At 39.6% G+C, this 12,538-nt stretch overlaps 1 protein-coding gene across 1 annotated transcript in view; it reads right to left on the bottom strand.

Moving 5' to 3' along the window:
* Positions 1–12,538, bottom strand: part of USH2A (usherin) — a 1,482,371-nt gene that overhangs the window by 21,689 nt on the left and 1,448,144 nt on the right. Inside the window, exons 64-66 of the mRNA XM_007952540.1 lie at positions 8,919–9,128; positions 6,657–6,895; positions 5,058–5,266 (exon numbers count right to left, since the gene is read on the bottom strand). Coding sequence (XP_007950731.1) covers positions 5,058–5,266; positions 6,657–6,895; positions 8,919–9,128 — 658 coding nt within the window. The remainder of the gene's footprint in view (positions 1–5,057; positions 5,267–6,656; positions 6,896–8,918; positions 9,129–12,538) is intronic.

Here is a 12,538-nt window from a genome sequence, read left to right as displayed (position 1 = left end):
ATGAGAAAAACCTGGTGGAAAAAGATGAGGAAAAAGTAACATATTATGGAGAAAATTATACAAGCCAACAAACTTCTAGATCAAGAATCTGTGGATGATAAAAGGGAGTGAAAACTTAAGTTCAAGGACAAATTAGTTGATCTTGAAACTCCTCCATTAGAAGACAGTGAAACTTCCTAAAATTGTTTTGAAAATGAAGTAATATTCTGGAAAACTGTCACAGTTATGTATTTCCAATGAAAATAGTCAAGACAATGTGCTCCTATCACTTAATGATGGAAATTGTGAAGAAAACAATGATAGGAAGATACTATTAGAGAGAGACGGAAAGTTTGAACTGAATTTATAATACATTGGGGGCAACGTTTTGTTGTCCACCTATTAATAAGGAGCTCTGGTGGCATAGTGGATAAGGTATTTGGCTGCTAACCAGAAGATCAGTGGTTCAAACCCACCAGCTGCTCTGTAGGTGGAAGATGAAGCAATCTACTTCCTAAAGATTTACAGCCTTGGAAACCCAATGAGGGTCACTATGAGTTGAAATTGACACCATGGCAGTGGCTTTGGGTTTTGTTATTATTATTATTACTAATAATGCTAACAATACAGAAAATGAACCTCAGCAGTTATCACCCAGATCTCCCAACTCATCTGTCAATGGTGTTAAGAAAGAAGAGCCAGTGGCAAACATTCATATTATTGCTCATTCACCAAAAGGAGAGCCATTGGCTTATATCCGTCAGCCACCAGGTAATCCCCAGACTTGTTCAAACTCTGCTGTCAACTCAGACAGAATAACGGAATGAATAATTTAATTACAGGCTTCACTCCACAAATGTATCTCCAGTGACCTTGACATACTGTCTTTCCCCTGAACAGAAAGAACTACAAAAATAGCTAGCACAAAAGAGACAGAAGCTAAAGAGAGAGGAAGCACAATGGAAAAGAGATGAAACAAAAGAAAAGAGAAAATGACATGGTATTTAAAGCATGGTTGCAAAAGATAAGAGAACAGGTCCTAGAAATAGAATTCAGCGAACCCAGGAACTATAAGATATGAACAGGAGAGAAAACAGCATTTTGGCCATGGGTTTTTTAAAAATAGCATGAACAACAACAACAACAACAAAAAAGACAGAAGAAGTAAGAAGGCAAGATGAATGCTTACTCTTCTTCAAAGGACAGAAGGCTATGAAAGGCCTTTCAACAACGGCTAAGAAGGAAATGCATAGAAAAAGCAGTAGAGCGGCAAGCCATCAAAGAGAAAGGTAGACAGCTCCTAGCAGAAACAATGTATTCTAAACAATTACAGAACCACCTATACAGTATGTCAGAAACCAAATATCAGTGGCGCAGTGCCTAAGGCATTTGACTGCCAACCAGAAGTTTGGCAGTTCAAACTCACCAACCACGCTGTGGAAGGAAGATGGGGCAATCTATTTCTGTAAAGATTTACCACCTTTGAAACATAATGGGGGTTGCTGTGAGTCAGAATCGACTTGATGGCAGTGAGTTTGGTTTTTTGTTTTTTCATCTCTCAAAATTTTGGATATCATTTCTTATGGCCTGTATGCTTTGGTCATCCTTTAAATTATGGAAGTGATTATTACCTTTTGGTGATGTTAGCAATAAACTAAATCATTTTCTTCTTTTACTGTGTTGTGGGGGAGAAAAAAAGAGCCACCATCAAAACTGATTAAAATTAATACCCAAAAAGGTAGACGGGCAATGAGGGGAGGTTTTGTCAAGAAAATTGAGAAATTACTTTTTTTTTTCTTTTTTTCTTTTAATGGATTGAATGTCCAGTTCCATTGAATGTTACTAAGATGTTACTACTACTGGAGAAAAAATGCCTATTGGATTTATCAATATGGAGGTCAAATGTGAAATCAGGAAGAGAATTTGATGCATTAATGGAGTGAAAGCTAGTTTGGAGGAAGTTAAAGAATAGTGGGAAGAGAAAATGGGCAAAGCACTTGTAAATCATTCCATAGAGTTCTGCCATGAGAAGAAGGGGAAAATGCCTGGAAGAAGTGGAATTCTAACATTAGAGAGACACAAGTACATTTGAATCCAAATAGGAAGAATCGACTTGAAAAACACATTGAAGATTAAGGAGAGATGAAGGATGATTGAGGGCAGTGGTGATTCAGTGGTAGAATTCTTGCCTCTCATGTAGGAGACCCAGGTTCAACTCTCAGCCGATGCACCTCATGCATAGCCATCACCTGTCAGTGGAGGTTGGTAGGTTGCTATGATGTTGCACAGGTTTCAGCAGAGCTTCTAGACTAAGATGGACCAGGAAGAGAGGCCTGGCTGTCTACTTCTGAAAATCACCAGTGGAAACCAATGTCACAATGTCGGATCCTGCTATTCATGGGGTTGTCATGAGTCAGAGATCGACTCTATAGCAGCTAACAATAACAAAGGAGGGTCAGTGATGAAGGATTCTGAAAAAAGTAAAGGGATGGTATGCACACTAGGAGCAGGTCTATTTCAGACAGGAAGACTGCCTCTTTCTCTTGCTGCTGGGAATTGTGTAAATGCAGGTAGGAAGATTCATCTGTGGTGGAAGAAGAGGAAATTATTGACTGATTATGTCTCCTTTGGTGAATTACAAGGCAAAGCACAGACTAGGGGGCAAGTGGTGAGGATGCTTATGCATAAGTAGGGAGAAAAGATGAGAAGAGTGTGAGATGGGAAGAGAAACTTTTTTTTATTATTAATTATGACAAATGGAAGCGAGTTGACCAGGGAAACAGTTGTACTAAGGGCACAGGTGACCTTGGTGATAATCAATTTAGAGTAATACTTTTACTTACTAGATGTGGAAACCTGACCAAGCTACCTCAATTTTGGTCATAATTCAGGGCCAGCTCATTGTACAAATGCAAGAGCAAGACTTTATATCATAATCTTTGTGAGTGTTATCCTGGAATTACAGTACACGGTCTAAGATCCTGCCTCAGTTTAAAAAAGACAAAAAAAGACAAAAAGCAAACAAACAAACAAACAAACAAAAAAACTCACTGCCATGGAGTGGGATCCAACTCATAGCAACCCCTCCTTGGGTTTTTGAGGTGGTATCACTACGGAAGTAGATTGCCCAACCTTCCTTCCAAGGAGTGGCTGGTGGGTTTGAAGTGCCAGCCTTCTGATTAGCAGTCAAATGCCTGAGCACTATGTTACCAGAGCTCCTTGCCTCAGTTTACTCATCCATATATTAGGATATAACAGTACTCTATAGGTTTGTTGTAAAGGTAATTGTGAAATGTTACAACAGTGCCAGGACCGAGTTCTCTATAGAGGTGCTGTTGTTGTCAGGTGCCAATGAGTCAATTTTGACTCATAGTGTCTCCATGTGACAGAGCAGAACTGCTCAATAGGGTTCTTTTGGCTGTTAAGTTTTATGGGAGCAGATCACCAGGTCTTTCTCCCTCAGAGTCACTGGTTGGGTTTGAACCATGAACCTTTTGATTAGCAGCTGAACACTTACTGTTGCACCATCAGTACTCCTCTTCAAAGGTGACCTATTACTAATATCCTGTCATTTTGCTGCTTAGATATTTAAGATACTTGCATGAGACTTTTGACTTTAATGAATGCATAATTTTCACTTTAAAAATAGGTATACTACTCAATGCTGAATACTGAAGGCGAGATTGTAATTTGATACAATCTTTCTGGAAAGCAAATTTGCAATAAGCGTCCAAAGTCTTAAGATATTCAAATACTTGATGCAGTAAATTCCATTTGCTGAGATTTAAGATAATCAGATATTCAGACAAAGATTTGTTCAGAAGACTTTTTTCTCATCACTCTTATGTATAGGAGAGAAATACTTAAGACAACTGAACTCTTTTTAAAAAATCATATGATGGAATGTTACATAGCCATTAAACTTGGTGGCTAAAGAATTTTTAATGTCAGGGGAAAATGCTAATGAAATAATGCCAAGTATAAGAAGCAGACCATGACATTTTAACTATTGTACTATATCAGCTATGTAATAAAAATTATGCATCAAAAGGGATTAAAGGAAGGGATTATGCCAAAATACTAATAGTGGTTAGTGCTGAGTGGAAGGATTATAAACAGAACAGGCTTCTTAAGTATGTGATCTATGCAGCCTCATAGTGCTCTGCACGTTGAAGAGGCCCACATTTGGTTTAATGCTCTGCTATTGCCAACTTGAAATTCTTAATGATTTTTTAACAAGGAGCCCCATATGTTTATTTTATACTGCTGTTGTTATTGTTGTCATGTGCCGTCGAGTTGGGGAACTCATAGCGACTCCTCCTTGGGGTCTGGCAAATATATAGCCAGTTATGATGATAAGCACTTATTTTTTTAATACTTCTTGTGTTTATCATTTTAAAGATGCATGTTATTTTATGAAAATATTGGTCACCAAATTAGATAATTGCCCTTTTTTGGACTCAACTGACCTTTTGCTTTCTCTGACATGACATGTCTTAGCACTTTCTGGAAGTGCTAGAGATTATGCCATGTAATTAGAATAGAAAAAAATATGTCTAAATTTCTTTAAAGAATGGTCTATAAGTGTTTGTCCACTTTCTTTCTTCCTAGTCACCATCTACTAGTTGCTGTTCGGTCAGTTCTGGCTCCTGGTGACCCATGTGTGTCAGAGCAGGACTGTGAGCCATAGGGTTTGCAAAAGCTGAGTTTTTGGGGGAAGATGGCCAGGCTTTTCTTTCAGGGCATCTTTGGGTGAACTCAAACTTCCAGTCTTTTGGTTCGTAACCAACATGTTAATCGTTTGTGCTACCCAGAGACTATTTGCTGTTGAATGTTCTCTAAATTGGTTTTAATTCCATCATTCATGAAAGATCTTTATTAATTCATCCTTGACCTCCATGTTGAAAAATCCCACAGGCATTTTTCTTCAGTAGTCATCTTCATTAATGCCTGGGTTGCACGCAGTGTAACTGAGCACTCAACCTTTAACAGTTGTAATTTCCCTTACGTTTTGGTACCAGCCTTTCCTGATGGCCCTCAGATTTCTCTGGCTTATGGTCACAGCCCCTCCTACTCACATTCTCTGTGTGTGGTGAAGCTGATCCATTCGGAAGCTGTGCTGCCCACCTCATTGTGTGCCACCACCCTCAGCCTGTAGGTGGTGTAAGGCTGGAGACCCCCAAGGCTGGCTTGCTGCTCTGGCCCCATGTACTTGGTCTCTGTTTGGCTGGGAGTGCAGGGCGGGACTGCGTCAGGAGGGCAAGCTACATAAAGTTGAAGCTCATAGCTAGAACGAGAATGGACACATAAAGAAAAGACAGGAAATGGAATCAGTTAGACTTTCTCTTTTAAAATTGGTTATATTTTGTATGGAAGCATTTTGTTATCACTGAACTACGAGCTCTTTAAGATCTCCATTTGTGGGAAACTGCTCTCAGAAACCCTTTACTTAATGCTGTGGGAATGAGCAGCAGAAGTTACCAAAGAAACTCTAAGTCGTGTAAAAATGTGCACACCCGTGGCTGACCACCCAGCAACTCGCAATTCTTGTTGGTAGAGATATTTCTCTCTTTTAAGAAGAGAGTGATACAATTATTCTCTTTTGTTTAGAGCAAAGAACTCTGATTTTTCAAATAGTAGTTTTTCAAATAGTAGTTAAAACATTTTAAACTAGATCAAAGAAATTCTGACTTAACAAACGGCTCCCCCCCATCAAAAAAAAAAAGTACCCAGTTGCTGAGTTGACTGTGACTCATGGCAACCCATGTGTTTTAGAGTAGAACTGTACTCCATAGGGTTTCCATGACTGTGAACTTTTGGGGGCAGATCAAAAAGGTCTTGTCTTCTGATGGAACTGAGTGGACTCAAACACCCAGATTTTCAGTTAGTAGCCTAGCACTTAACCATTTCACCACTCAAGGAAAGCTGACTTAATAATAGCAGTTTATATCCAGTTATGGCCTATAGCAAGGAGATCTGGTGGTGTAGTGGTTAAAGTATTTGGCTGCTAATCAAAAGGTTGGTGGTTCATAGCCACCAGCCACTCCACAGGAGAAAGATGAGGAGGCAGTCTGCTTTCCTACAGATTTACAGCCTTGGAAACCCACCGGGGCAGTTTTAATCTGTCCTTAGGATCATTATGAGCTGGAATTGACTTGATAGCAGTGGGTTTGGTATTTTGGTTAAGGCCTATAGCATGAATGATTCCAGGGAATCATAAGGCAGAGAATATTCTTTCAATAAATATAAACACATTGCATTTCTTACTTAAAGATTATTTTGTTGTTTACCTTTCTATCATTAGTTGAGTTTGTGATTTAAACACTTTGCAGGTAACATGACCACCCAAACAAATTCTTTTGTCTATTTCACTATAAGGAGCTCTGGTGGCATAGTGACTAAGGCACTTGACTGCTAACCAGAAGGCTGGCGGTTCAAACCTACCAGCCACTCCTTGGAAGGAAGGTTGGGCAATCTACTTCTGTAGCGATACTGCCTCGACAACCCAAGGAGGGGTCGCTATGAGTCAGGGCTGACTCAACGGCACATAACAACAACGACAGCAACATTTTACTATAGGCATCTGCTTTATAGGCAAGTCTTCCTTGTGTAGTGTTGTGTAACAGTATGTCTGTATGCATATCATGTTTTGTTTTTTCATCTATCTAGCCCACTACCTTTGAATGACACCGTTAGGGGACAGGGGGGGTTTCCACTGGAAGGAGGCTGTCCTCGAGGCCAGTGTCTGGATTTGGGGAGGGGGCAGTCCCAAAGGTGGAGCAGGGTGAGTCCTCAGTTCAGCTGTTGGTCCTTTGCTGCAGCAGTTGAAGCAGGTGCAGGCCTCTACCCCGATGGAGTATGTGGTGAAGGGCTGCAGGCTGTGCAGGGTCTGCTGGGTGGCTGTGCCTTCTGACAGCTGTAGGAGGGGAAAGAAGACCAGATGAGGCAAAGGATCAAAGAAAATAGATAAGTATTTCTCAGGCACCCCCGCTGTTATGAACAGAGTGCTATGCCAAATACTCTGGGAGATGCAATATCACATTTCACATAGTGTTTACCCTCAAGTAGTTACCTACTTGAGTCATGTCTGTGACTTAAACACCAGAAAAGTAATGTAACAGTTAAATGGAAGTTTGAGATAATAGAAGTCACAGGGCACAATATAATTCAGTGTCTATTACCATAGAAAGATAGTAGAAAATGACATGGTGATAGTGATCAAATTCTATAACCCTCAGAATGTTGCTTTCTTTAAAAAAAGTCTGTATTTGAATTATCTTTCTAGTCAACATTCACCAAAGTCCATATTCTGTCATCAGTTACTTGTATGTAATATATGGATTAAAAAAAAAAAAAAAAATCTCTCCAGGTCCATGTTAGAGTTAGGTATAGACATAGGAGCTTGAAATAAACTTCATTTATTTCTCTGAAGGTCTGGATTTATACTAAATATTATAATCATAATCATATTTTCTGGGTTAAATGCTTTTGGTTTCTTTGGAGCCAATTTTTGACCTCATTGTGGTTTTAATAAGTCCTCCCCAGAATAAAAGCATTCAGAAATTGCAAATGAACTTTCACTTTGACCTAAGTAACATATAATTAAGAAGAGCTAAAAAAAATGTATACATGCACCTCAAATATAAATTATTTTAGTTTATTAGTATTATCATTTTGTAAGCATAGATAATCAAGAGTTGATTATATTTACATCATCTATATTTATTGAATACAAAGCCCTGTAGAATATATGCTAATATTTCTTTAACATTCAATACAAGACCTCTTTGTATGTAAATTATCTTTTGAAACTGCTATTCAAAACTTGGCACTCTGGTCTCAGAGGATTTCTTCACACTTGCCCAAATTGTTCCCTGTTGTTGTTGTTATGTGCCGACTCATAGTGACCCCTCCTTGGGTTTCTGAGGCAGTATCACTGCGCAAGTAGGATTGCCCAACCTTCCTTCTGAGGAGTGGCTGGTGGGTTTGAACCGCCAGCCTTCTGGTTAGCAGTCAAGTGCTTTTAGCCACTATGCTACCAGAGCTCATAAATTGTTCCCTAAACAGGTCTAAATAATTTATAATTTAATACTTGGATCTACACAATCTCTCTCTGAGTTTTGTGTGAACAAAGCATTATAATCTCCACTTCTTCATAAGAAACAGAAGAGTAACATAGCTGTGCCACAGAGACAAGTTATGTAATCCCATTAAGTCTTTGTCTCATTTAAATAACGTAGTAACTGGTCTAGTTGATACTCGGTATTGTTTGCAGCAAGTGGCCTGGCTAAAAACACAATGTAAAGGATGATCTTGAAAAATTTGTTGTCTGTCCTACTGTGCCCCCAACATATTAATAAACCAACAATGGATCTGTCATTATGTTGAATGAGCTATATGCTGTCTTCTTCCAAAGACCTAGGACATTCTGGAATTTACCAAAGGACAGACTGCTTTTTCGATGTGTTGTCAAAGTTTTTTGCATGCCAAAATTGGGATTCTGAGGCTATTTATCCTTCCTTTTTCATATTTACATTTATGAATGACTGTGTATTGATGTCCATGATCACCAATGACCATTTATTGATTCTTTACCATGTGTCATAACTATGCTACATGCTCAAAATACATTTTCCAATTAAATTAATTTAATTCAATTACCTGTAAAGTCTTAGATTTCTTACAATATTTGTGGATTTCTTAATACTACCTTTACCAATTATTTCCATGATCGTTTGCCTATTTTCTGTATATTTTGCTAACAGCACCCTTCTCCCGCACCCCTGCCCCCCCAGGCATCCTTGCGTTACTTAGTCCACCAGAGGGCATTTGAAAGCAGAAGGCTAAGATAGATCAAGATGAAAATCTAGGGCACCGTATCACGGTTTTAAAATATAAAACAATCCTGGATGTTTAGTTTAGAGAAGTCTGCGGCTCACCACCATCTCGGACCCACTGGTGTTGCTGGAGAACAGCCTGTAGAGACTGATGACCCCGTTGGGTTTCTCAGGGACGCCGATGTTGACTACTGCTTGGGTGGAAGAGACCACATGGAAGGTGGGGGCTTGGAGACCTTCTGGGGCTGTGGGCCCAGTTCTACACCATGTCCAAGTACTGGGTGCTTTTCCTGCTGAATTCACCGCCCAGACCTCCAAAGAAAAAGCAACAAGACGCATGTCAAAAACAAAACATCCTCAGGATGGGAAAAAAAAAAAAAAATGTTCGCAACAGAAAGCAACTAAGCACAACAGGAGGAGGTGCACTTTGATTTTGCAGTTTCATAAGCACAGAGAAGAGAAGTCTTCTCCTCTTTTTTGCCTATATGAACACAAAGAAGAAGGCAGTTTAGGAGCCCCGATTTCAGAATTCAGCAGGCTGATAGAGCCTAATTAAAAACTGCTCATCTCTGGGTGGGAAGTGGAGTGATCTTGTCAGCTTCTCCAAACAGGATAGATCTGCAGAATACATAAAACTCAGCAATTATTAAACACCGTCTCAACCAAATCTGCATGAAAATTGAATTTTCCTTTCATCAAGGAAAGAATAAACATATGGAAGGATGTATAATCTTATTTATCAAGCACCATTTGTATAATTAAACACGAATATCCTAAAAGGTTGCCTCAGGTCATCATTTGCATGAGTAAGTAATTTGTAGAATGTCAGGTACAATATACTGAGTAGATGGATGTGCTAGTGTATAGGGTTAAATTAGGCCCAATAATAGCCAACTACACAGTGATCAATCAGAATGATAGATCTAAATGGCAATACAAGAAGACTGTCTACATGTTTAGGAAATCCTGGAGGTGCAGTGGTTAAGTGCTCTGATGCGAACCAAAAGATTGGTGTTCGAACTCACCATCCACTCCATGGGAGAAAGATGAGGCAGTTGGCTTTTGTGAAAGTTACAACCTTGGAAACCCTGTGGGGTAGTTCCACTCTCTTATAGGTTCGTTGTAAGTCAGAATCAACAGTATGGCAATAGGGGTTGGGAGAATTCCTTAATAAGCTTTCATGTCATGTAACTCTAACTTTAGGAATTTCTTTTCTCATTTAGTGTCTTCTACAATATTTTTGTTTTCAGTTTGTACTGAGTTTTTAATGACAAGCCCGAAAATATCGTTTGGTTCTTTAGTACACATGTTTCAGGTACGCACAGTGTTAAAAAAAAGTCATGCAGAACATTCAAAACAGGAGATATTCAGGAAAAAAAAAAAAAAAAAAAACTGTCAGAGAATATTTTGTAGTGAGAGTTTAGTCTTGGGTTTGTTTTGTTTTTGCATTAGTAATATCTCCAAAAAAGAAACAGAGAGATTGTTAGTAGTTAGGCTAACTCTTATCAGTGTTTCCATATATTTCTGGTGAATTCCTTTGTGAAAGTAAAATTTCTGATGTTGAATTATCCTCAGATTGCTGTCAACTGTAAATCCCCACCCCTTGGCTGATAAGATTGCCAGAAGCCCCATTTGTAAAACAGGTGACTAACCTACTTACATAGCAGAACCTGCTTTTTTTTTTTTTTTAAAAAAAAAAAAAAAAGCTCTTTAGATAAATATCTCAACCATCTGTTAATAATCACTGACATTTGTCTAACTCTACAGTTTACAAAGCTCTTTTACATACATTAGCTTACTTAGCCTTCATAACACAACCTTGTAAATAGGTGTAGAAGGTATTATTAGCCCCTTTACGGTTGAGGAAATTGAGCCTCCAAAAATTGTACTATCTTGTCCAAAGGGACAAAAGTTACAAGAGCAGAAACTAGAATTCTGCTTTCCAGTGCTCTTTCCAATAAATTGTGCTTTTGACTCTGCATGTCACCCATATACATAAATGAACTACTCAATATCTTGAAAATTAAATAACTTGTCCATAGACAAATATCTGTATTTATGGATTAGGTAGGGTCTCTTAGCTTGCAAAAATGTATAGATATGGTCAGGTTGTATCAGGTGATGGAAGCTTGTTTGAAGGATACCAATCCCAATTGCTGTCAAGTTGATTCTGAGTCATGGCAACTGCATGTGTGCAGAGTAGAGCTCTCAATAGGGCTTTCATGGTTAGGATCTTTGCAAAGCAGATCACCAGGCTTTTCTTCCTAGATGTCTTTGGATGAGTCTGAACACAAATTTTTCAGTTAGTAGCTAAGCACTTAAATGTTTGTGCCACTCCAGGGACTCCATGTAAAGAACAACAGACAGTGAGAAGCAAGGGGCAGAAAACAGTCTTAGCAGTGGGAGAGCTAGGCTTCACGGGAACTAGAGTCCAGGTCTAACTCTGCAATTCACCTTGTAGTGCCCCCTCTGAAATAGCCAAGGCCCATCTTATAAAAGGGAGGGTAGGTATAGGAGGCTTCAGGGCTGATGAGGAAGGGCCCCTGCTCCTCAGTCTGTCCCAGGCCACCTGCTTTTACTGCAACTATCTTTATGGGAGTTGGAGGAGGATAGTTTTTGCACAATGTGTCACAAGGTTTGAAAAGAAATATTCTTGGGAAAGAGATCCAAAATAAGTGCAAATATTGATCAAATTATTTTGCTAAGAGCAGGGATTCAGTTGGTGGTTTAAAGGCACGTATTTTTTTTTTTTTTTTTTTTAAATTGTGATTTGGGTGAAAGTTTAAAGGACAAATTCATTTTCCATAGACCAATTCATACATATTTTGTCTCGTGATATTGATTGCAATTCTCCACAATGTAACAGCTCTCTTCCCGCTTCCTCCCCATAGTTACCTCTTCCCTGTGTCCTTTCTTCCCATGCACACCCACCCCCTGAGATATCTCCCTATGCAAACACTGCCCTTCTGTTCTCCCATTACTGATTGCTCCAAGGTGTATATCCACCTGATGTAAATGTTCACTCCCATGTGCCTGTATATTGTTTGGCTGGAAGCCAAAGGAGTGAGTTCAATTACAGACCTGCAGGGTGACTAGGGGCTTGTTCAGTTATCTAGTGCCACTCTGAGAAGAATATACCACAAATGGGATGGCCTTAACAAACAGGAGTTTATTCTCTTACAGTTTGGGAGTCTAGAAGTCCAAGTTCAAAGTGCCAGGCTCTAGGGGCTGTGAAGCCCCCGATCTTGGGCTTCAGCTCTGCCTCTTACTCCCAGCCCACTGGAGCTAGACGCATCTCTTCACTCAGGCAGCTACCGGCTACTGAGGCTAACAAGCCCAAGGTCGACAAATAATAAAATGGCACAGTCTTGATGTTACCAAACCACAAGGCAGGCCATTAATTCAAGTTTATTGTAAGTCCCAAGTTAGGCAGAGCATAGCAGGCTGCTGAACAATGACATGGCTACATGCAGGGTCCAAGCATGCCATAAGCTAAAGACCATTCCCAAGGCTTCTGCTTACATACAGGAAGCAGCTGCTTCTGCTAGATCCCACCATGAAGTTGATTGTCAATCTCATCATGGGGAATAACTACCACCAGTTACCCAGCCACTCAACCAGGCCTAGCCAAGTTGACACACAAATATAACCAACACAGGGCCTCACCAGGGGGTTCTCAGCAGACTCTATCAGACCAGCAAAACTGGTCTTCTGTTTTTTTT

Source organism: Orycteropus afer, unplaced genomic scaffold, assembly GCF_000298275.1.
Source record: "Orycteropus afer afer isolate SDZICR_OR568_19922 unplaced genomic scaffold, OryAfe1.0 scaffold00013, whole genome shotgun sequence".
In the NCBI taxonomy this organism is placed as follows: Eukaryota; Metazoa; Chordata; class Mammalia; order Tubulidentata; family Orycteropodidae; genus Orycteropus; species Orycteropus afer.
This window is presented reverse-complemented; position numbering and strand designations above follow the sequence as displayed.